Source organism: Dictyostelium purpureum (assembly GCF_000190715.1).
Source record: "Dictyostelium purpureum unplaced genomic scaffold DICPUscaffold_391, whole genome shotgun sequence".
NCBI classification, from domain to species: domain Eukaryota; phylum Evosea; class Eumycetozoa; order Dictyosteliales; family Dictyosteliaceae; genus Dictyostelium; species Dictyostelium purpureum.
Window position 1 is genome coordinate 1 of NW_003519727.1, and position 23,952 is coordinate 23,952.

General features: G+C 24.3%; 10 protein-coding genes across 10 annotated transcripts; 3 read left to right on the forward strand and 7 right to left on the reverse strand.

Moving 5' to 3' along the window:
• Nucleotides 1–149: 149 nt before the first annotated feature.
• On the forward strand, nt 150–954 carry DICPUDRAFT_83634 (uncharacterized protein; the record flags this gene model as incomplete). The annotated part of the gene is made up of 3 exons (XM_003292995.1): nt 150–375; nt 451–658; nt 736–954. Coding segments are annotated over 3 exons (651 nt in total), but the record flags the coding sequence as incomplete, so codon positions are not given.
• A 119-nt stretch (nt 955–1,073) lies between these two features.
• DICPUDRAFT_99538 (uncharacterized protein) lies at nt 1,074–3,079 on the reverse strand (the record flags this gene model as incomplete). Its single annotated transcript, XM_003292999.1, has 6 exons — nt 1,074–1,614; nt 1,695–2,227; nt 2,309–2,415; nt 2,485–2,677; nt 2,758–2,911; nt 3,035–3,079. The coding sequence occupies 6 exons, from the start codon at nt 3,077–3,079 to the stop codon at nt 1,165–1,167; spliced, it is 1,482 nt and encodes a 493-aa protein (XP_003293047.1). The 3' UTR covers nt 1,074–1,164.
• A 309-nt stretch (nt 3,080–3,388) lies between these two features.
• Nucleotides 3,389–4,119, reverse strand: DICPUDRAFT_73423 (uncharacterized protein). Its single transcript, XM_003293000.1, has 2 exons — nt 3,932–4,119; nt 3,389–3,861 (listed from the first exon to the last, which is right to left on the reverse strand). The coding sequence occupies exons 1-2, from the start codon at nt 4,038–4,040 to the stop codon at nt 3,407–3,409; spliced, it is 564 nt and encodes a 187-aa protein (XP_003293048.1). The 5' UTR covers nt 4,041–4,119; the 3' UTR covers nt 3,389–3,406.
• A 701-nt stretch (nt 4,120–4,820) lies between these two features.
• On the reverse strand, nt 4,821–8,777 carry DICPUDRAFT_157845 (uncharacterized protein; the record flags this gene model as incomplete). Its single annotated transcript, XM_003293001.1, has 2 exons — nt 4,821–7,954; nt 8,036–8,777. The coding sequence occupies 2 exons, from the start codon at nt 8,775–8,777 to the stop codon at nt 4,821–4,823; spliced, it is 3,876 nt and encodes a 1,291-aa protein (XP_003293049.1).
• Nucleotides 8,778–9,406: 629 nt separating this feature from the next.
• Nucleotides 9,407–12,092, reverse strand: DICPUDRAFT_83638 (uncharacterized protein; the record flags this gene model as incomplete). The annotated part of the gene is made up of 2 exons (XM_003293002.1): nt 9,407–11,636; nt 11,713–12,092. 2 exons carry the CDS (start codon nt 12,090–12,092, stop codon nt 9,407–9,409), a joined length of 2,610 nt encoding a protein of 869 aa, XP_003293050.1.
• A 1,319-nt stretch (nt 12,093–13,411) lies between these two features.
• DICPUDRAFT_83639 (uncharacterized protein) lies at nt 13,412–14,888 on the reverse strand (the record flags this gene model as incomplete). The annotated part of the gene is made up of 4 exons (XM_003293003.1): nt 13,412–14,262; nt 14,320–14,528; nt 14,569–14,795; nt 14,865–14,888. 4 exons carry the CDS (start codon nt 14,886–14,888, stop codon nt 13,412–13,414), a joined length of 1,311 nt encoding a protein of 436 aa, XP_003293051.1.
• Nucleotides 14,889–15,971: 1,083 nt separating this feature from the next.
• On the forward strand, nt 15,972–16,830 carry DICPUDRAFT_83640 (uncharacterized protein; the record flags this gene model as incomplete). Its single annotated transcript, XM_003292996.1, has 4 exons — nt 15,972–15,995; nt 16,067–16,293; nt 16,360–16,538; nt 16,715–16,830. The coding sequence occupies 4 exons, from the start codon at nt 15,972–15,974 to the stop codon at nt 16,828–16,830; spliced, it is 546 nt and encodes a 181-aa protein (XP_003293044.1).
• A 1,045-nt stretch (nt 16,831–17,875) lies between these two features.
• On the forward strand, nt 17,876–18,091 carry DICPUDRAFT_41458 (uncharacterized protein; the record flags this gene model as incomplete). The annotated part of the gene is made up of 1 exon (XM_003292997.1): nt 17,876–18,091. A coding segment is annotated over one exon (216 nt), but the record flags the coding sequence as incomplete, so codon positions are not given.
• Nucleotides 18,092–19,017: 926 nt separating this feature from the next.
• On the reverse strand, nt 19,018–21,521 carry DICPUDRAFT_50749 (uncharacterized protein). The gene is made up of 4 exons (XM_003293004.1): nt 21,228–21,521; nt 20,510–21,134; nt 20,066–20,388; nt 19,018–19,971 (listed from the first exon to the last, which is right to left on the reverse strand). Exons 1-4 carry the CDS (start codon nt 21,344–21,346, stop codon nt 19,116–19,118), a joined length of 1,923 nt encoding a protein of 640 aa, XP_003293052.1. The 5' UTR covers nt 21,347–21,521; the 3' UTR covers nt 19,018–19,115.
• A 216-nt stretch (nt 21,522–21,737) lies between these two features.
• On the reverse strand, nt 21,738–23,555 carry DICPUDRAFT_83642 (uncharacterized protein; the record flags this gene model as incomplete). The annotated part of the gene is made up of 2 exons (XM_003293005.1): nt 21,738–23,012; nt 23,085–23,555. 2 exons carry the CDS (start codon nt 23,553–23,555, stop codon nt 21,738–21,740), a joined length of 1,746 nt encoding a protein of 581 aa, XP_003293053.1.
• Between the last annotated feature and the right edge of the window lie 397 nt (nt 23,556–23,952).

Consider the following 23,952-nt stretch of genomic DNA (forward strand, 5'->3'; position numbering starts at 1 on the left):
AGCTTTAGAATTAAACAGTCCAAATTATTTAGATGGTAAGATTAAATTTAGTTTTAGATTATCTTTCTCTTTTCAGTCTTATTTCTATTAGTTATTATTTTAAAAGGTAAATATATAAAAAGATAAAGTATATTAATAAAAAAATTTAGGTAAAAGAGATATTTCAGGTTTGCAATTATTTAAAAATGTCGAATTTTGGGTATTATTCGTCATCTATTTCTTTTGTGCAGGTGGTAGTTTAATGTTTTTAAATAACATTGGTGTTATGGGTGAAGCATTAAACGAGTCCGATTCAGTTCAAAGTAATCTTGTTATTATTTATTCAGTCGGAAATTGTGTTGGTCGTGTCGGAATGGGCTTTCTTACAGATTTAATGTAATATTAAATAATTTTTTTTATATTTTATATTTTTTATAATTTATTAATTATTTTTTTTAAAATCAAATATAGATCAAAGAAATTATCAAAGTTTTGGTGCGTAGTTTTATCAAGTTCCATTATCGCAGTTACTCATTTGGTTACTGCTTTTGCTTTACATCCAATGTTATACCCAGCCACAATTTTAACTGGTATCGGTTATGGTGGTATGGTATCCATTATGGTTTCATTGGCATTTGTTAGATTTGGTGCAAGAAGATTTGGCTTTAATTTTGGTGTTGTAAGTTGTTTTATTAAAGAGTAGTATCTTTATTTTTAATTAAATATATTAATTTGATTTCATTTTGCTTTTATTAGTTGGCTATTTCCTCTGCAGCATCTGCTCTTATTTTCAGTACTTTTAGTGGTAAAATATATGATCACCTTTCATCACAAGCTGAAGGTGGTGTTTGTTATGGTAGCCATTGTTTCCAAATTTCACATATAATTAGTTTTGTAACAAATACAGTCTGTATCTTCCTTGGTATCTTCTTGGTCTACTATAATAAAAAGTTATTATTAAAAAGAAAACAATAGATAAATACAAATAAATAAATAAATACAAATACATTAAATTAATTATTATGAAGCTAACTTAATTCAACTATGTTTTGAAATATTTTAAATAATAAATATAAATTTTTTTTTTTTTTTTTAATAAAATAATTTATTATTTTTTTTTTAGTTTTTTTAAAATGATAACCCAAATTAAAAAATTAACATACCGATACTATAGACATTGATAAATTATTTCTTTTGCTTCTTATTTGTTTTGGCTTCAGCTTTTGATGGTTTTTCAGTTTCAATTTCTTTTCTCTTTTTATCGGTAGTTGAGGTGGTTGTGGTTGTTGTATTGGAGGCTGGTTTTTTAGCTGGAGCTTTTGGTTTTGGGGCATTTGGCTTGGCTTTTTCTTCTTCTTCCTCTTCCTCTTCTTCTTCTTTTTCTTCTTCTTCTTCCTCTTCTTCTTCCTCTTCCTCAACTTTCTTTTTACCTTTGGTTGGTTTTTCTTCTTGTTCTTTTTCACCTAATGCTTTAGCTTTATTCTTTTCATATTCTTTAGCAGTTTCTTTTGTTTCTTTGGCAGCTAACTTTTTAACTGAATCAACATCAACTTCTTTTAATTTAGAAAGATCTTTTTCGATTGGTTCTGGGAATGTTTTAGTAGAACTGCCCAAGAATCTATTAATATTATTTGACTAAAATAAATAAAAAATAAAATATTAATATTTGTATTTTAATAATTTAAGGAATTTGCTATTTGTTTTGTTATACATACGACAAATTGTTGGGTATCAATTAAATTATGAGTTGGATAGAATTTATAAATTTTCATATTATTAAAATCATTTTTCTTTTTTTCAGAATATTCACTGACTTCTTTGACTCTAGCTTCATAGTTTTTATCAATGATTGCTCTTTCTTTCTTGAAATGTTCTCTGATGGCATTTTCGATCTTTTCTTCCATATTTTCATTTAGTTGATTGTCTTCAATAAATTCTGGGATAAAGTCTTTAAGTTTATCATTTAATTTATCAAAGTAAATTTCAAATGTTTTGGTGACGACTTCTTTACCATTTTCATCCTTTTCAATTTTAAATTCTGGTTTCTTTAATTTTTCTAATTTAACTCTTTCTTTTGGTTTTTTACTCTTGTTTTCTTCTTGAGCTTTCTTGTAGGCTTTTTCTTCTTCTTTTCTTTCATCAATTAATTTTTTAGCACCTTCTTCACTTAGTTCACATTTAAGGTTGAATTGAACGAAATTAACTTCTCTTTTCTTTTCTTTTTCGAAAACCTTTGGGATAAGAGCATCTTTTTAATAAATAAATAAATAAAATTAATATCATATTTTCATTAAGTTTTTATAATGTTATGATCGTAGTTTATATTTACATGGTAATAAATATTGAATTGTGTTTAATTTATCTTCTGATAATTGTTTACCAGCTCTTTCTTGTAATGTTAAAGTGAAAATTTTATATTCTTGTTTGCTTTTGACGCTATTTAAAATAATGAAAATTAGTATTTATTTTATTGCTTAATGGTAAAATTTAAATTCTTTTACTTACTTGTTTGCTGATTTTGGTAAAACGTATGGAGTCCACATAAGGTGAGCTTCGTTAAAGTTTAAAATATCAGCTTCACCGTTTTGAATTGATACCTTAGCAATTTGTGATGGCATTGGGGTTTCACAATCAATAACGACGATGTATGGCATATTTTGATTAAAATCTTTGCCTTTTTTATCTTTACCAACAATTGCTATTTATTTTTAAAAACAAAATGTAAATTAGAAGCAAGATACATTAATGTGGTATGTTGTAAAGGAGAATATCACTTACGTTGAGCACCTAAAAACATATATAATGGATGATTAATTTCTGATAAAACACCATCTTTGAGTTCTTTTTTTAAATCTGGGAATGTCCAGTTTTGATTCTTCATATCGAACCATGTGTTGAATTCGAAACCGACTGGTGTTAATTCTTTCCAATCCTAAAATATATTATATAAATATAAAATTAATTTAACGTTTTTTTTTTTTTTTTAATTGTATCGGTTTTTAAAAGTTAATTGTTTATTTTTTAAATTTTAATAGAACAGGTAAATGAAACATACAATTTCGGTGAAAATATCTTTTTGTTCTGATTTTCCTTTGGCCATTTTGTATTATTTGTAAGTTCTTTAAAATTAAATACGATAAACTGAAAAAAATTTAAAATAAATAAAATGAAAAAAAAACTTCAAAATTTTTTTTTAAAAATAATAAATTTTTTTTTGAAAAAAAAAAAAAAAAAAAAGGAACTATATTGCTGTTATATAAATTTTTTATATTTTTTATATTTTTTTTTATGAACTTTAAAAAATATATTTATTTTATTGTTTTACATTATATACACTGGTATTATCTGTTTTAGTTATAATTACAAATAATATTTTTTTTTTTTTTTTTTTTTTTTTTTTTTTTTTTTAAATTTAAATTTAGGGGTTTTAAATATTTAAATTTTTTGATAACCCCTCCATACCTTCGTAAATACCTTGGCCATTAAGGGCAGAGGTTGGTTGAATGAACCATTTTCTTTCATTCATCTTGTCCAATTCTAAATAGCAGGCTAATTCGGAAACACTCATTGCATTAATTTGGTCTTGTTTATTTGCAAAAATTAAAAAAACAGTGTCACGTAATTCATCTTGCACTCTAAGGGTATCAATTTCATGCTTAACTTCGTTCATTCTTTCTCTATCGCTGCTATCTAAGACAAAAATTAAACCTTGTGTACCTTGATAATAATGTCTCCAAAGGGCTCTTAATCTTTCTTGACCACCAACATCAAATATAGTACAACTGATGTTTTTATATTCTAATGTTTCTACATTGAAACCTATGGTAGGTATAGTGGATACAATATCACCAAGTTTTAATTTATAAAGAATAGTTGTTTTACCTAAAATAAATAAAATTTAATATTAATAAAATATTAAAAATTGAAAAAAAAAAAAAAAAAAAAATATTACCTGCACCGTCTAAACCTATCATAAGCAATCTTGAATCTTTTTTTCCTTCAAATAATCTAAAAATATTGGAGAATAATGATGAAATTGAATTTATTATGAAATCTAACATTTTTGTATAGTTTTTTTTTGCTTTTATTTAAATTTATTGATTTATATTTATTTATATTTATTTATATTTATTTATATTTATTTAATTTTTTAATGATTATAAAATTTAAATTTTTTCATTTTATATTTTTCATTTTTTATTGATTTTAATATTAAATTATATTAAAATTATAAAAATATTTAAACACATAGTTTTAAATATTTGTCGAGTTCGAGGTGGTAAAAAATATTAAAAATTACCACGTTTTGTCTTTTTTGTCAAATAATGCGTGGTGTTTTTGATGAAAATTTATTTTTAAATTTTCACTTTTTTCATAAAAATTTCTTATTTTTCAAATTAAAAAAAATTAAAAATAAAATTTCATATGATATAAACAAAAAATGAAAATAAAATTAATTATAAAAAATAAAATTGTTATTAAAAATAAAAAAAATAAATAAAAAATATAAAAGGTTTAAAAATGAATTAAATTAAAAAAAAAAAACTCATATAATCTAAATATAATAAAATTTATTAATAATTTTTATATATTTATTTTTTATTTTATTTATATGGTGGTTGTTGTTGAATGGCGAGAGCATATTGCAGTGGCTATATAGTGATTGTGGTAGGATGAAGACCATGGTAATGGTGGTGACGCAACAACTGTTGAGGAAGGTTTAGCAATTTTTAGAGAGTGGTGTAATTTATTAATATTTATGATACAATAAAAAAAAACTAATATTATTTCCTTTTTTTACATAAAATTTTTATTTTATGTAAAAATATTATGAAAATTATTTATTTAAATTCTTTTATCATTTTTTTTAAATTTAAATAGTTAACATAGTTTTTAACCATTTTTGAAGTTATTTCGGGGCATTGGGATTTGTTAATTGATTCTAAAACTTTAATTGTTTTTGTATTTATTATTTTATTGCCACTTGGGAATCTATTTGAGTTTGAAAAGAGATTTGAAATTGGATATAATGGGTTTGATGGTGAGCTAAATTGAATTGATTTCCATTCATCGAATTGTTTTTTTTCGATTTTAATATTTTCATTTAAATATTTGCAAAGTTTTTCGAGTGGTAATATGTTTTTGTTTACCATGTGGTAGATTTCTGCAGCGTTGTTGAATGAGGCCCAGGTTATTTCATTGTTAACCAACGAGATAATTGAAGACGATACCCAGTCTACAGGTGATAAATTTAAGTTACCACCATCGTAATTGATTGGGTATGTTTTGGAGCCTAAAATACCTTTAATTGTTAAACCAATAAAGTCGATTTGGTTTTCAAAGCCAGTCATGGAATGAGCAAAGATAGTACCTGGTCTAAAAATCATAGCTGGTAAACCTAATGAGGCAGCTTCTCTAACCAAGATATCAGCGATTAATTTTGATTGGTTGTAGCCTGTGCCTTGATCGAGGTATTCGGTCGATGGTGTAATAGATTCGTCAATTAAATTACCATTGTTAGTTGTACCAAACAATACACCTACTGTTGAAATATATACCAATCTTTTAACTAAACCATTTCTGCTATTGTTCTTATTTGTATTGGTGTTATTGATGTCTTTTTCGTTTTGTGGCTTGGCTGTTGTTGTATTTGATAAACAGAATCTAATGATATCACGAGTTGATTGAACATTTGTGGCTTTCATATTTGCATATGGTAAAGCCATGTTGACTACGGCACCATTGTGGATTACAATATCGACTGTTTTTGATAGTAATTCATAGTCTGTATCTGAAACACCAAAATTTTCCATTGATAAATCTCCTGAAACTGGAATGACCTTTTCTCTAATATTCTTTACCTGAATTGATGAGTTTTCTAATATACCTATAAGTTTTTGAATACCATCTTCCCTAAATTTAATATTTCTCATTATACAGTAAATATTTTTAATATTGTTGCAATTGATTAATTCATAAAGACTGAAAATACCCAAGAAACCAGTTACACCAGTTAGTAATACATTTGAATTTGATTTAATATATTCTAATGAGCCATTCTTTGATTTTAACATTGATATTTTATTAATTATATCGCTATCTAACTTCATTTCATCGTCCCAGTTGACCTTAAATTTGTTAATAATATCATTTTCGCCTCTACTACTGGATGATTCATTGTTATCTTGTTTTTGACCTATAATTTTTGTTAGATTTGATAGATTGAAATTTTGATTTAAAATTAATTGTGGAGAAATATCAAGACCTTCTTTTTCTCTTAATATTGTTGATAATTTAACAGCACCTAATGAATCACCACCGATTTGAGTGAATGATAATTGAGATAAATCAGCATCTCCATCGGTAATATTTAAAACTGATTTTAAATAGTCTGCGATTAATGTTGGATCACTACCAGTGTTTTCAATATTGGATGAGTTGTTATTTCTTAAACTATCTTGAATTACATCGATTGTATCAAACATTTTTTCTATAGTTTCTTTATAGTGTTTATAGAGATTTGCTCTACTAAATTTACCAGAACCTGTGATCAATTCATTGTCAATGGTCCATTTTGTGAAATCGAGTGATATAATTTTGGGGATTTCATAATTTGCTAATTTCTTTTCTTGTGAGATTTTATTAATTTCTTCGTAAATTTTTGATTTTAAAACAGTTGATGAAATTAATTGGTCAATATTGGTGATAATTTCTTGTTCAGCTTGTTGGTCATCAAGTTCCTTGTCGATTAAATTTAATTGTTTTAAACAAAATATGGATGGTTTAACCACAGCAACCAAAAATGTTTTTAATGAATTTCCGTGAATAAACATTTGATCAATTAAAACTGAGCCTTGGAATTGATTTTCTAATGGTTCTGGAGTAACAAACTCACCATTTGCTAATTTGAAGGCATGCTTAATTCTATCGATGATGTTTACTTTTCTAGAGCCAACAAGTTCGACGATATCACCGGTCTTAAACCAACCACCACTGAATGATTGTGATGTAAGGTCTTGATTCTTGTAGTAGCCACTACTCATATATGGTCCCTTAACGACCAATTCACCTCTTGGATGTGGTTTATCAGTTGGATAGTAGTTGAAGCTTGGAACTGGGTCAATTCTAAATTCGATGTCATCTGAAATAAATCCATCTACACAAACACCAGAAATTTCAGTTAGGCCATAAGAGTTTGAAATATTAATATCTTTCCAGACACTATTTAAGAAAGTGAGAACCTCTTTTGATGTTGGAGCACCACCTGTAACTAAAGTTTTAATTCTATTACCCAATAATGCTTTGATTTGTTTTTGGCAATGGAGCTTAGCTAACGGTAATGGTTCGTTTGGATTAAGTTTGGTGTACTCTTTTAAATCATTTTTATATTGAGAGTACAATAAATTCCAAAATCTTGGTACAGCCCAAAATGAATGTGGACGAATTTGAGAAATATCATCAAATAGAGTATCCATTGAGCCTGAATAAATACCAACCCTGCTGCCTTGATAAAGATATCTCCAGTCACTTAAACGTTGTGAGTGAGATAATGTATTGTAGCTAAGAATTACATTTGGATAGTAAATAAATGAATCGCATACTAATAAATTCCATGTCTTGTCAGTTTTCATTACACCTTTTGGTAAACCTGTGCTGCCACTAGTATATGTGACACTTGCTAATTGATTTTCTATATCTGTTGGTGGTTTAAGCTCCCATTTTGATGGGTTTTCTTTACCAAATTGGATCACTTCATTCCAGGTTTTAAAGACAATTCCTTCTGGTAATTTTGCAACTAACTCTTTATCAAATTCATCCTCTTTGTGGATAATTAATTTAACAGATAATGGTTTTTCCTTTAAAGTTTTTTCATCAACTTGTTCGAATAGCTCTATAAAATTCTTAAATGAATCTTTTGATAATGAAATACATTTTGTATCAGAGTTTGATAAAATTTCTAATAAATTTAAATTATCTATATAATTAATTATAAAAGATTTTAAATGTTAATAAATATATATTTTACAATAGAATTTTTCTAAATATTATTTCATACTTGATTGATGATGGATTGGAACTACAACTAAATTACACCATAGGGAGGCAAAATCAGAGACATACCATTCTAGACAGTTGTCCATATAAATTGAAATAAAGTCATTTGGTTCTAAATAGTGAGAGATGGAGTTTGCAACTTGTAGAGATGATTCATAAACTTGTTTGTATGTTTTCCATTTGTAGTCTGATAAACCTAATGGATACTTTTCAGATACTTGGACTTTATCCCTATAACCTAAACATGATCTATCTGAAAATTGTTGAAAACTGTTTCTCATAGTTTCAAATAAAGTTTTACCACGAAGTTCATAAACTAATTGAAATTGTGTTTTCATTTCTAAAGTTAAACGATGTAAATGAGGTGGTGCATCATCATGATGTTTGACTGGTTCATAGTTTACTAAGGCCTCTTGTTTCTTTCTTTCCTTTTCTTTAATTTCTTCTTCAGTATAAGTTGATAATTTGTCAGATTCGTAGATGGCATAGTTGATGATTATCTCTTTGTTATAACAGTCTTTGCAAATATCAAAATCTGAACACTCAGTGCAACAATAACGTTCATTAACATCACCTATAATTTCGCCAGTACATCCATTACATCCATAATGAACTGAGCTTTTATTATTGATTTCATTTCCCTTTAAGTTATAGCTGGTGTCATTTTCTTTTTTTTCTGGATTATCCACAACAGAAATTGTATTTTTTTTAAACCCCAACAATTTTTTAAATTCCCCAAACATTATTAAAAAAATATATATATCTTATTTCTTTATATTTTTTCTTTATCGTTTTTAAAGTCTATTGTTACGGTTTATTGATGAAAATATTGTTATGATTACTGAATAATAAAAAAAAATAAAAATAAAAAAATAAAAATAAAATGTTTTTTGAAAATTTAGAAAAATAAGAAAAATAAGAAAAAAAAAAAATATTGATAACTGTTCGTTTTGTGGTCTCTCTTTTTTTTTTTTTTTCCTATATTCGCATAATAAAATTCTTTTAATTTCTGTATTGTTTTATAAAAAATAAATATTTTAAACCACCTGTTTAAACTTTTTATTTTAAAAATTTTCAAATTAATTTTTTTTTTGATTTTTTTTTTTGATTTTTTTTTGATTTTTTTAAAAAATTAAATATTAAATAATTTATTAAATAAAATAATTTATTTATTAAATAATACCATCTCCAAAACCAGCAAAACAATAACAGGTTTGCAATTCACAAGAACAATTTAGTTAAAAAGAAATAAAAAATAAATATTAACCAATATAAAACAAAATAAAATATTTTCAGTACATATATATTTTAAAAAAAAAACTATAAATAAAACGTTATATTTAGTTTAGATTTTATTGATATAATTATTTCTTTATTGATTTGATTTTGAAAATGAAGATTTAATTTCATCTATCATATCTTTTGTGATGTATTGTTTAAAATTAGATAAAACCTCTCTTGCTTCTAGATTCTTTTTATTTGATAGGAAGCATTCAACTAATTTGGTAATAAATGTTGCAACCATTTCACTATTTTTATTTATTATATAAAAGTCTTCAATTTCTTTATTGGTCAAGATTGGTTTATTGCCTTGGTGAATTAAAAATATTGATAACTTGATTAAATATGGACGAAATTGGTCATTATTATTACTATCCATATTAATAAATTCATTGATTTTTCTTAAAGATTCTTTGTCTGCTTTGTGAGGATTTGATAGTATGTTGTCGATAAAAAACATTTGAGTTAGTTTTGAATCATTTCTAATATTTGAGGTTTTAACTAAACTTTCAATATCTGTAATTATTTTCCTGCTACTGTTTTCTTCTTTTTTACTGGGTGATGGATTTCTATAAAATGCATCATCAATTGTTTTCTTTAAATAATTTTCGAACCAATTTGGTAATATTGAATTAAGGTCGATTGAATCTTGTTCTTTTTTCAATAAAATGGTTGTTAATTTTTTTTCGATTGTTGCTGTAATTGAATTGAATAAATTTTTATCTTTACTGATGTCATACTCTTTTAAGAATTCTTTAATGGACTGTTCCCAAATGTTGAAAATCTTCTCCATAAGCTCGTTATTATTATCGATTTTTTTAAAGAGTATGTTAAAAGAGCCCTGCTTTATAAGTATACTGTTGTAGTTGTGGTTGTCGAATAATAGTTTTGATTTTTTGTGTAAACTTTCTAATAAAGTTTTATATAGCTGTAAATTGGAGGGTTGATTATTGTTATTATTTGAGGATATGATTAATTCAAATATTTCAATAAGTTGTTCATATTTTAAATTGTTTACATCTCTTTTATTATTGAAATAGTTTTCCTTCAAAAAGTTATTGATTTCTTTGATTTGACATGATATAATAGCACTATCTAATTGTTTCTCTAGTTTTTTTTCTGATTCCTGGTTTTGGTCTGGTTTTGGTTCTGACTCTTGTTGTTTATTGTTTGGTTTGTTTTGCTCTTTAAGTTGCTTTAAGATATTTAATTCCATTAAAAGTTGATTTGAAATTGAATCATTATCAATATTATTTTGTTGGTTATTTTTATTTGTTAATTTTCTCCAAAACTTAATTGATGAGATTTTATTTTTAGATAAATAGTAGGTTACGAAAAGATCGGCTAATTCATTAACAAATCTAACCATTTCTTTTGTTACAACTGGACTTTGATGGGAATCTATTACTGAAATAAAGTTTTCTATTGCTTTTTGAGTATTGTCTTCTAATAAATAAAGTTGAATAGTTAATTTGATAACCTTTTTGTTGTTTTTGATATTTTCATCCAATAAATAATTTAAAATTAAATCATTTTTTTTAATGGATTCGTTATAATATATTAAAAGTGATGTTTTGAATGGATTTATTTTTGATTTGATATTATTTAAAATTTCTTCTGATATTGCTTTGTTATTATTATTATCTATATTATTATCATCAATTAAATATTCTGCTAAAGTTTGAAAAGTAGTTAGATCTATTTGATTACAATTATTTACTAAATTTTTTATTTGTGGGATATTTTTATTTTTAACAGCTATTAATATTAAACTTGACATTATTAGGTCTTTATGTGTATCTGAAATATATTTATTGTATTGACTAAAAGTTGTATTGATTTGAGGGTAAAAAATTGGTTTATTTTTAAGGATGAATATATAGGCAGTTATTAAATCTGATATTAAACATTCTTTTGATAAGAATATTTCTACCAATTCTTTAAATAGCTTATTGAGGTTATTGACCTTTGGAATGAATCTGAATATTCTGATGTATGATGAGTAATCTAATGAAAATTGATGTTTTTCAATATTATCTTTCATAAATTGAATTAATTGTTCTTTTTGATTATTTTTAATAAAATATTCTGAAATTGCTTCAAATGAACGGGAGCTTTTGAAAGAATTCTGCTTTTGAAGGTAAAAAATTGCTGATTCTACTCTATCCAATTCTAAATATGATTTTACTAAAACTTGAACTGTTTCCTCTGAATATATTAAATATGGTATGCCAGTCTGATGATTTTCTTCGAAAAATGATAATAAAATATCGCTAGATTGATGTTCGTTAAATTTTGATTTTTCTAATAAAAATTTTAATCTGGATATCGCACAAAAATTAGTATATATGTTATTGTGATATTAAATGATTTGATTGATAAAGCTATTTGATTTACCTTTTTGGAATTTTAAAACTCATACCGTCCAAATCATTTTCGGCATCATGGTCGTTTTCAAGTCCATTTTCAGTTTCGTTTTCGGTTTGAGGTTCGTGATCATACAAGTCGTGGTCATTTTCATTGTCAAAGTCATTGCTGTTTTTATCTTCTATAATATTGCTACCACCATTACCATTATTAAAGCTAATGTTACTATTGCTATTGTTACTAAAACTATTATTATTGGTATCTACTTTATTATTGGTTGAAGTAAAATATTTATTGTGGTGGTTAATGGTTGGTAAAGGAAATGTGTTTGATGACAATCTTCTAAAAGAAACTGAATTTTGAAATGGTAATCTATAAAGATTACGATTTCTAATTATTTTAGAAAGCATAGTTTTCTTTTATTTTTTAATTATGAAAAATAAACGATGGAACAATGAAAAAAATAATTAAAAAAAATAAAAAAAAATAAAAAATTTTTTTAAAAAAAAAAAAAATTTAAAAAAATAAAAAAAATTAAAAATTAAAAATATAGTTTTTTTTACTTTATTTAATTATCCACACTTTTATCTATTTTGATTTTTGATTTTATTATTTTTAGGTTTTAGTATGATTAGTTTATGTGGAGGTGTGGGATTAATATTTTTTTTAAATTTCTAAATTAAAAAAAACATTCCGGAATATGAAATTTAATATACAGTTTGGAATTTAATATACAGTTTGGAATTTAATATACAGGAGGTTTATGGGACGAGAAATACTAAATCTTTTCATCTATAAGAACTATTTGACTATTTACCATATTTGTTTGGCCAGAACAATTTGGCATTCATCAAAAGTTGATCAGATCGAAAAGTTTGGTGTCTACTTGATTGGACAAAGAGATATATGAGTTGGAACAAAAGCAATGTCATTTGGGAATGTACCATTTTCTATATGGGGCCTCAGATCGATTGAGCTAGGGAAGCGTGAGGGCAAATGAATCATGGTATCTTTGAAGAGAAGTTAATCTTAGAGCCTTCTTTAAATTTACTATGGTTTGGGGAGACACTTGAATTGGCTGAATATTAACTTCTTTATAAATAAATAGGTATGGACAGATCTTACTAGTATTTAATATGGTCAAACTATCCTGAAAAATTAAATTGGTTAGTTAATCTTTTCCATATTGCTTCAAGGCACCAAATTCTATTTGTTGTTTGTTATTGTTGTTTTATAACTATATGATAATTTACTTACTTTCTAATTATTGTTTGAATCTGCCATGTTTTTTGATTTAAAAATATTTATACAGGGTGTAATATAAAATAAAATTATTAAATAGTGGTATAAAATGGGTTGGGAAATGAATAATAAGGGGTATACAACAAATTGATTTTAAATAATAATTATTTTGGAAAATAACAACAACAAAATTTAAAGATACTGGAGAAAATTATTATAAAATAGTGTAACTGTGGATATCCTGCTGAAACATGAACGGGTTATTATTGCTAACATCAAAACGATACGGAAAAACTTATAGACTAAAATTATTTAAATGTATAAATGGTGAAAGTTATAATCTAAATTTAATAAATAAATAATATTAATAAAGAGTCTAATATTAAATAAAAAATATGAATAATGATAATACCTTGGTTACATTAAATTGAAAAACTGAGAAACTATAAATATGTACCAACCTATAACTAGAATAAATTTGAAGTGGTTACATATAACCCCAGGAATTTTTAATTTCCATGAATCTCTTGAAGTGTTCAGAGCGGATGCTTTCACTGGCAAAATAATAATAATTGCAAATAATATTATAAGTATCATTATGGAATTGTTGGTATGCTTCGTGAAAGTGGAGACATTCTAATTCTTCAAAAAGATCCAATGTGGAACACCATACCATGTCAATTATTTCTACATCATGGATTTTATCATTTGTTTTGTTGTCATGGAGGGCAATGGAGAAATCTTTAAATATTGAAACAGCTCCCTCGATTTGATATAGTCTATAGTATGTCTTTGTACACTTGGTGATAATGTTGTATAGCTCTTCGATATATGATCCAACCATATCTAGATGTTCTTTTGGAATATTTGGATCAAAATATGCTTCAGCAAATACTTTGGAAACTATTAGACTACTAATAGTTTTTACATCATCTGATGCCTTTTCATAATAAACTGCACAGTTTAAAACATTTTTAATAAGGAGGTTAATTTGTTGAGTTGCTAAACTTCTTAAAAAGTTACCCTTTGATAAGCTATTATCAATAACTTTTAATGCCTCCAAGATATTATTATTATCTTCTGATTCTAAACTATATTTAATTTTTTCTAATAAAAATGAATCAGAAAGATTATAACGTTTATCTGTTTTATTGTTAATGTTGCTACTGATGCTGTTTTCTGGTGGTTGTTGTTGTATTTTTGGTTGCTCTGGTAGCTCTGGTAGATTTGTTTGTTGTTGTTGTTGTTGTTGTTGTTGTTGTTGTTGTTGTTGTTGTTGTTGTTGTTGTTGTTGTTGTTGTTGTTGTTGTTGTTCATGATGAACCCTATTATTAAAATCTAAAAAAATAGTTAGACACTACAATTAAAATATTTATTTTACTATCTAATACCTACTTCTTTTTTTTAAAACATTTTCGTAAATCTCTAAATGTTTTTTTAAATTTTCAATATCGGTTTTAAGTTTTTCATCATCTAATAATTTATTAAAACCGAAATATAAATTTTCTAATTTTTCCCTATAGATTTTTATTAAGGATTGGAATAAAAATCTATATAATGTAGCTAAAGTAAAAAATCTAAAATGATAAATGTTAATACCAATTCTATATATAAAAAAAAATATATTTAAAATGAACAACTTACATAATTGGGAATAAAAAAGAATGTTTATAACACTTTGATTTTTCAAACAAGGTGTTGAATGAAAGAGAATTTGAAAATGAAATTAAAAATAAAATAAATTCTATTATGAAACAATAGAAAATAAATTTCCAAAAAATATTATTATGAAAATTTTTTGAAGTTTTAATTTTGGTTTCCATTTCCGAAATTTTGGATTCCATTATTAAAAAATTTTCAATATTGTTGTTCTGAATACAAATAAAACTGTAGTTAATATTTATTTCTTTTTTTAAAGTATATTATATAAAGATTCTTACTTTTTTTGAAAATATGATACCCATTTTTTTATAAATATGTTGAACCCCAAGAATTAAAAGTGAGGGGTGAAATAAATATATATAAATAAATAAAAAAATATTTACAAAAAAAAAAAATATAGCAAAAAGCAAGCTGGTATTGGCTGCACTGGAAAGGACAAAAAATGGAAGCGATTAAATTTAAGCGTTATTGGACACAAATGGCTTGAATATGATTGATATAGCTTGAATTTAAATTTAAATGAAAATATTTTAAAAAAAAACTTTAAATAGAGAAAAATTATTGTTAGAAAAAAAAAAATAGAGAGTCGTAAAAAAATATTATTATAATAATCTATAACTATTTCCTTAATTTGATTTAATAGATCAAATATAAATTAAGTTTACCTTTTTTGTACAAAAAATGTAAAATTGTTTTAATCACATTTGGTAATAATCATCTAATAGCAATAAAATTACACACCACATAAAAAAAAATTAAAAAAAAATTAAATTTAAATAATAGTGTTTTTTTATAAAACTTACAATTAGCTGTCAGTCAATAGCTTTAAAAACACCCACCACACAATAAAAAAAAAAATTTTAAAAAAATTTTAAAAAAATTAAAAAAAAATTAAAATAAAAATAAATAAATAATAAAACCCACACAATGTTGATGTTCATACATTTATTATATTATTATTATAATAAAAACGAAAATGAGTTTGACTCATTGCAACGATATATATAAAACAGGATGACAACCAATTGTGATTATAACAGATTTACATTTTTTTTGTACAAAAAAGGTAAACATAATTTATATTTGATCTATTAAATCAAATTAAGGAAATAGTTATAGATTATTATAATAATTTTTTTTAAATTCAATAATTAATTTTTTTTTTCTAACAATAATTTTTCTTTTTAAGTTTTTTTTAAAATAATTTTCATTAATTCAAGCTATATCAATCAAAGTCTTTTGTGTCCAAAGCTTATTTTTAGTTCCTAAATTTCGTATCAGTCCAATAGAGTTCAGCCAAACTAGCTTTTTTTCTTGCTATTATTATATATATATATATATTTTGTAAAAAAAATATTTATATTTCACAACATATTTAAAAAAAAATGGGTATCATATTTTTAAAAAAAGTAAGTATCTCTTATTTAATATACTTTAAAAAAAAGAAATAAATATTAACTACAGTTTTATTTTTATTCAGAACAACAAATTTGAAAATTTTGTAGCAATGGAATCCAAAATTTCGGAAATGGAAACCAAAATCAAATGCTCAAAAAATTTTAAAAATAATGTATATTGGAAAATCATTCTCTACGGCGTAATTATTGAAATTTTTTTATTACTAATTTCATATATCAATTCTAGATCATTCAACACTTTGTTTGAAAAATCAAAGTGTTATGTATACTCTATATTATTTTCAATTATGTAAGTTGTTCATTTTAAATATATTTATTTTTTATTTAAAATTGGTATTAACATTTAGAATTTTAGAATTTATACCTTAGCTAAATTATATAATTTTTTATTCCAATCTTTAATAAAAAGCAATGAGAATAAATTAAAAAAACTAAATGTCGATTTTCAAAAATTATTAGATGATACCAAACTAGAAGCCGATATTGATAACTTAAAAAAAAAAATAGAGGTATATGAAAATTTAAAAAAAAGAAGTAGGTATAAGATATTTTTAATAAATATTATAATTGTAGTGTCTAACTCTTTTTTAGATCTTAATAATAGGGTTAAACTAGACCAAACAACCACAACAACCAGACCAACCGGACCAACCACACCAACCAAACCAACCACAACAACTCCAACAACCAATTTAATAGGGTTAAACTAGACCAACAATCACAACAACCAGACCAACCGGACCAACCACAGCAACCACAACAACCACAACAACCAAACCAACCACAACAACCGGACCAACCAGACCAACCACAACAACCAATTTAATATTTCAATTTAGCCACACTTACATTATTTTTTAATAATATTTCCACGATCATTTAATTTTGTTGAAATAAAGGACTTTTAGAATTTTTGTATCCTCTTCGTTTTAAGCAACCTATCAAGTAGACCACCAATCAAACTTTTCAATCTTATCAACTATTTGATGAAAACCGAATATGTTCTGGCCAAACAAATTTGGTAAATAGTCAGTAGTTCTATAGATTAAAAGATTTAGTATCTCTCATCCCACAAACCTTCTGTATATTAAATTGCAAATTCCGACATGTTTATTTTTAAATTAACCCAAAACTCCACATAAATCATAACAAAACCTTAATATAAAATCAAAAATCAAAATAGATAATAATTTAGATAATTAAATAAAGTAAAACTTATTATTTTTATTTTTTTTTTTTTTTTTTTTTATTTTTTTTAAATTTTTAATTATTATTTTCATTGTTTCATTGTTTATTTTTCATTATTAAAAAAAAAAAAATATTTGCCATTCTTTTTTTTATCTTTAAAAATTGCTTCCATGTTGGTGTGCTTTATTTAATATTTGAAAATATTTTTTTATTATTATTAAATTAGACCCTTTACTGATTGGTAGTTTTTCTTTGTATTCATTTGAAAGATCTTTGTCATAATTTGATTGTTGTTTATTTTTTTTTAGTTTTTTACTGACACCTGATTTATAACATACTTTATAATTGAATAAAATCCAATATTTCCACAGTATTAACAATGGTTATTAGTGATACATCTGAGTGTAGTAATTTAATAATTGTATATAATTTTTAATTATTTATATTAAACAATTCGCTTATATTAATGAAATATATTTTATAATATATATTGTTATTTTATTTTAATTTTAATTTTTATTTAGTTTATAAAAAAATAATGTTTGGGGTGATGCAGTATTATTTTTGGAAAATAAAAAAATCAAAAAAAATAAATTTTTAATTTTTTTTTATTAAATTTATCATCATCATTTATTTTTATTCCACCAAAAAATTTAAAAGAAGGATCAGTCAATACAGGTTAATTATATTTGGTCAATTTAGCTGGTTTAGAAAAGATTTCAAAAACATGGGTACAAGTTTTAATTCTAGACAAAGTTAAAATGATTATTAAATCATGGTTATCATTGAGCAATGCAATCAACTCATTGACTCACAGTAACTTTGCACATATATACAGAGAATCAAAGTTAACTCGTGTTCTGCAAGAGTTATTGGGTGGTAACGGAAGAACTACATAAACTATAAATTTGGTAGTAGATCTATAAACATTAAGATAAAGGCTAAAACCAATCAATAAAGAAGTGCAGCTTAAAATTCTCTTATCAAAAGCAGAAAAAGAACCCAAAAGTCCCAAAGGTTATATTAAGGAGTAAGAAATCTGTTTACTAACTTTTTAATTATAACCATTCACATATTATAATCAAAGTAACAGCATATACAATAACATGGTTTTTAAATAATATAAAACTAATTTATTAAAAATTTTTGTTTATGTAGCTTTTTTTTTTTTTTTTAAAGTGAAGATAATTAAAAGCAAATGCTTTAAATTAATCAGTAAATAAGCTTTAGATGTTGGTCAATTCAGGTTTAAAAAATAAAAAAAATTAAAAAAAAAAATTAAAAAAATAAAAAATCACACGGAAGATAAAATCTTTATAAAGATTTGCCTCAAGCCGGGATCGAACCAGCGACCTTAAGAACTTCAGTCTCACGCTCGTACCAACTGAGCTATTAAGGCAATATATGAAAATACTTTTTTTGCATGATTTTTGGTGGTTTTTTAAAATAACATCTACAAATTTTCTAAAATTAATTAAAATTAAAATAATAAAAGTCCTGCTAACCTCTTCAGCATTCAAATAGAATGGATAAGTTAAAAATTAGTGGATAACGAGAATTACAAACTAGAAAATAATTAATAACTTGATCAAATAATAATAAAAAAAAAATATAAAAAAAAATATAAATTAAATTAATCATACTAAAACCTTAAAATAATATAATCAAAAATCAAAATATATAAAAGTGTAGATAATTAAATAAAGTAAAAAAAACCTATTATTTATATTTTTTTTAATTTTTTTAATTTTTTTAATTTAATAAAAAAATAAAAATAATTTTAAAAAAACCAAAACCAAAACAAAAAAAAAATAAATTATAAATTGACTTAAAAAAAAAAAATAAAAAAAATAAAATTTTATTATTTATTAATATTTTTTATAATTTGAATTAAATTATATTATTATAATGTGTTTTAAAATTTTAACTATGAGAATATGGGTTATAAGATGATGTTGAAGAAGAAGTTGATGGTTTAATTGAGTTTAACATTGAGCTTCTTAAACGTTGCATTTCTTCTTCCCAATTATCATCTTGTGGTGATAAGGGGATACGATATTTTAATTCTTCACCGGATAAATTTTCAGCAATAGACTCCATGGTATCCATTACAATGGAGATATAATTACCCTTTTTCTTGTCATGTCTAACTTGATGGAATTTCCAAGTGCCAGTTTTTGGTTGAAAAGAACATTCGGCAACAACAGTAGATTGGTCTCTAGCTCTTTGGAATTCTTTTCTAAGTTTTGAAAGGTCATCGTCTGAAAAATTGACTTCTCTACAATCTACCTCTATATTATCGTTGGCAACACAACTAAGGAACCAACCCTTTTGTCCACGATCTCTTACTTTAAAATCAATAGTCCACTTGTCGCAATACTTCCATTTGTAAAGTGTAGGATCTGTATATGGTCTGTATGGTGTATTTGGTGTGAAAATGATACCATCTGTGTGATGGCATCTTCTACCATCAATAAATGTTCTTGTACCATTGTGATCATCTTTAATATGTTTGAAAACATCTTGAATTTTATTCTTTGGTTGGAAACTTTTGCCCATAATTTCAAATGGCACGTCGCTAGAATTAACCTTTTTACGAATTGGGAGTACAACTTCACTACCAATAACCTTTAATCTATCTTCTAAAAACTTATCATAATAAATTTGATCATTAATTGATAAAACATCAAATACCAAGTAATTTGGAGTTTTTGAATTTACATTTCTAACCATTTCACCATCTAATAAAGTTCCCTTACGGAATATATCAATAATAATACTAAATAATATTTAAAAAAAAAAAAATATTTATTATGATTAGTATTATAATAAAACAACTGTTATATTTAAATTTATCAATCATTAATACTTACTCGTAATCGTTTAATTTATAAAAATCGAACTTTCTATCGATTAAATAAACACCACTTGAATCTACTAATAACATATATCTTATACCATCGGTTTTTTCACTTACATAATATTTATTACATTGGACATAGTAAAAATTCTTTTTACCAAAATTTACTGGCATTGAACCAGGGAAGGTTTCGGTTCTTCTTTGCATTTGTGGCATATATTTAAATACTAAATCTCTTAATCTATAAATTTCCTTTACTTCACCAACTCTATCTAATGAAATATCTGAAAATGATGTATCTTGACTGCCACCAATAACATTAATATAATGTTTAATCTAATTAAGTTAAAGATAATTTTTGTATTAATAAATATTAATTAAATCTCCAAAAATATATTTAGGTTTATTATAATTAAAATTATTATTATTATTATTTATTATTATTGATAATACTTACACCATCTATAAATTTATTCAATAAACTTGTTAATGAAGATTTTTCTTGACATGATTTAATGGAATCTGGGTATAATTCAACCTCTACTTCATAGGCAAGTGATTCGATTTGTGCCTGAATGTTTTGTCTGGTGGTAATAATCGTAAGATCAACTTTCCATAAATCCTCTCTGTATGTGAATCTTTCTTTTTCTCTTCTGGAAATATAATCGGATGGTAAACTGAGTGGTGGTGGAAAAGTCTCTTCAATTGATGTCGATATTCTGTAGTCATAAATTAAATTGCTAGATTGGTCAAAGTTTGTCTTATCGGTCTTTCTATCTTTTCTAATACATTTCTTTGTGTTTTCATCAAAAGTTATTCTAAAATTATCGTTATATATATAGTCGGTTTCTCTTGTGCAAATTGGATCGTATTTATTTCTTAAATATAAATTGAGCTCTTTCCAATCCTCTGGAACCATACCTGGTTTAAATGTACTACCAGAGTTAAACGAACTTGAAAATAAACCTATTCTACCCTCTACCTCGATCTTATCAATACCCCCATCAGTTTGAGATAACTCTATAATTTTATTCATTACACTTTCCAAAGAGAATGTTGATTTTACTGCTGTTGATTTGTTACTTTATATTTTTAAAAAAAAAAAAAAAAAAATTAGATTGTGTTGTTTTAAAATTTATCGATGGATATAGAACAAAAAATAATATATTATTTACCCATGCTGACTTTGATGAATTTCACCCAAGATAGACGACATTGGATCATCATCTTCTAATCTAGTCTTTTTAGCTGACCCATTTGTATCTGAATTATTTGGACGTTTATAATTTGACATTGTATTGGTTTTTTTTTTGTATATTTAAAAAAAAATAAAAATAAAAAGGAATGATTTTATAACTATAATAAAATAAACCTTTTTTAAACAATGCAGTTGTAATGTAACAAAAATAACAAAGACCAATTAAAATGAAAACAATAACAATACGTATTGGTTCGGTGTTGTCAAGGTCTGTTTTAAAAATAAATAATTTTAAAAAAAAAAAATTTAATAAAAATTTAAAAAATGAAAAAATGAAAAAAATTAAAAAAAAAATAAAAAAAAAAAAAAAAAAAATAAAATTAATATATATTTAAAAGGAAAAATATTTGATCAAAAAAAAAAAAAATATAAATTAATTTATTTTTTTTTATTTTTTTCTTAATATGAATATTTATAAAACTATCGATTATTTTAAATTTTCATAATCTTCTTCAGACCAACCAAAGTCTTCACGATTTTTCCATAACCATCTTGGGCCACCCCTGATATCATGGGCTGCATCGGTCCCCATCATAGATTCATAGAATGAGTCAGCGAAATCACTCCACTCTTCATAATCTGAACCATATTTCTTTAGTCTTTCTTTGTAAGTTAATGAATCTGGGTCTTCTTCTGATGACTCTGATTCGAAATCAGAACTTTCGTAGTCATCACTTTTAATTTTTTCTTTTTCGTATTTTTCTTTTCCTGCTTCAGTTAATAAATGATTGTAATTTCTATTGATTGGACGATCGAACCACAATACCCTTGGAGACTTCTTTTTTAATTTAATCTTTTCGTTTTCATCTGTTGCAGCATCGATTAAATCTTTTTTATATTGTTTGAAATCATGATAAAGCAATTGGTCTAGTAGGCCCTTTTTAAAAAAGTCACTAAAGTCACTCTCGATTTCACTAAAATCTGCATGAATGTATGAGCCATCTGAAGAATCATCTGAATATTCAGAGTCGTCAGTTTCATCACTTTCAATTTGAACAGTTTTTGAAATAAATGTGTTTCTATAATTTTCAAATCTTAATACTGATTTAGAATTTGATTTTTTGTTTGTTTTTTTTTGTTTATTTTCTTCTATTGGTTCTTTTCTTTGTTTCTTCTTTTTTGGTGATTTGGATTCTACTTGGTTTTGTTGGGGGGTTTGGATTTTCAATATATTATCTATAATATCAGCTTTTTTACAATTTGCCCTAACACCTATCTGTTTTGCAATACTTTGAATCTCTTTATATGACATCTCTAATAATTCGTCTTCAGTATATTGTATTCCTTCTTCTTTTTCTTCCTCTTCTTCCTCTTCCTCCTCTTCTTCGTGGTCATCCTCTTCTTCTTCATCCTCATCATTAATACTAATGGATTTTAATTTAAGTATACCACTATCACTATCACTATTATTATCTTTATTATTATTATTATTATTATTATTATTATTATTATTATTATTATTGTTTTTGTTGTTGCTATTATTAGCATTTCTATCATAATAATCTAATGTATAATTTAAAATCATCATTCTATTTTGTTTAAAATCTTTAAAACAAAATAATTGACATATTTGAGCATTAATATCTACCAAGAAATCTTTCTTTTTATTTTCTTTAATTTTAATAAAATCTTTATTAAAAATATGCTTTAAATCCAACATTTCATCTTTAAGACTTTCGTTAATTCTTTCAAGTTCAATGTACTAATTTAAAAAAAAATTAGTATTATTATTATTATTATTTATTTTTTAAATAAATAATTATACTATACATACAACTTCCCATGAGTAAAAAGCATCAGAAATAATTTGATAAATAACTAAAGTTAATGATGATGCCAATGCACTGATGTAACCCTTCTTAAACTTAAACTTGTCACTTATACCAAGATCCTTGATTTTAGATTTAACCAATGGTTTTGGGAAATTAGTATTACTATTTTCTTCTGCTTTTTCATTTGAAACAGTACATGCTAAATTATTAAGAAATGCCCCGGTAGTGAATAAAATTGGTAATGAAAATAATAAATCGTCTACATTTACTTTAATTTTTTCATTTGATCCTAAAATATCTTCATTTCTTTTTATACTAATTGCAACTGAAAGTTTAATTATAATATCTATAAAATTATTTCCAAAATCATCAAAGAACTTGTATGACTTTGATGAAATTGAATAAGGTATATCTTGTGAGTAATTTTGTTCTTGTATAAAAATTTTTAATATTTTTTTTGTAATTTTATCCATAGTTAAATAAAAAAATCTTAAGTATTATTATTAAATATTATTTATTGAGCGAGAAAATGAAATAAAGATTTGGTTTGTTATAAAAAAAAAAAAACTATTATATAAATGATCTCCATTAACAAAAAAAAAAAAATAAAAAATAAATAAAATAAAATTGTTCCTATTTTTCAAAGTGGGTCAAAGAAAGATTGTGCGATTGCTCTGGATATTTTTTAAAAAAGCGCGAAATTAAAAAAACAAAAAAATAATAATAAATAAAAATGAACAATGAATTATATAATAAAACTTTTAAATTTTTTATTTTTTTAATATTTATACATATTAAATTTAAATTTGTATATTTTAAATCTTAAAATAAAACCCTATATAATAAGTACTAATATTTATAAATTAAATA

Excerpts from the sequence above, each read along its gene's own strand:
- DICPUDRAFT_50749 (XM_003293004.1), bottom strand. The coding sequence starts at position 21,346 with ATGTCAAATTATAAACGTCCAAATAATTCAGATACAAATGGGTCAGCT. Across the intron at positions 21,135-21,227 it reads ATTCATCAAAGTCAGCATGG|TAACAAATCAACAGCAGTAA; the intron begins GTAAATAATATA and ends AAAAATATAAAG. Across the intron at positions 20,389-20,509 it reads TGAATAAATTTATAGATGGT|ATTAAACATTATATTAATGT; the intron begins GTAAGTATTATC and ends TAACTTAATTAG.
- DICPUDRAFT_73423 (XM_003293000.1), bottom strand. The coding sequence starts at position 4,040 with ATGTTAGATTTCATAATAAATTCAATTTCATCATTATTCTCCAATATT. Across the intron at positions 3,862-3,931 it reads GATAGGTTTAGACGGTGCAG|GTAAAACAACTATTCTTTAT; the intron begins GTAATATTTTTT and ends TATTTATTTTAG.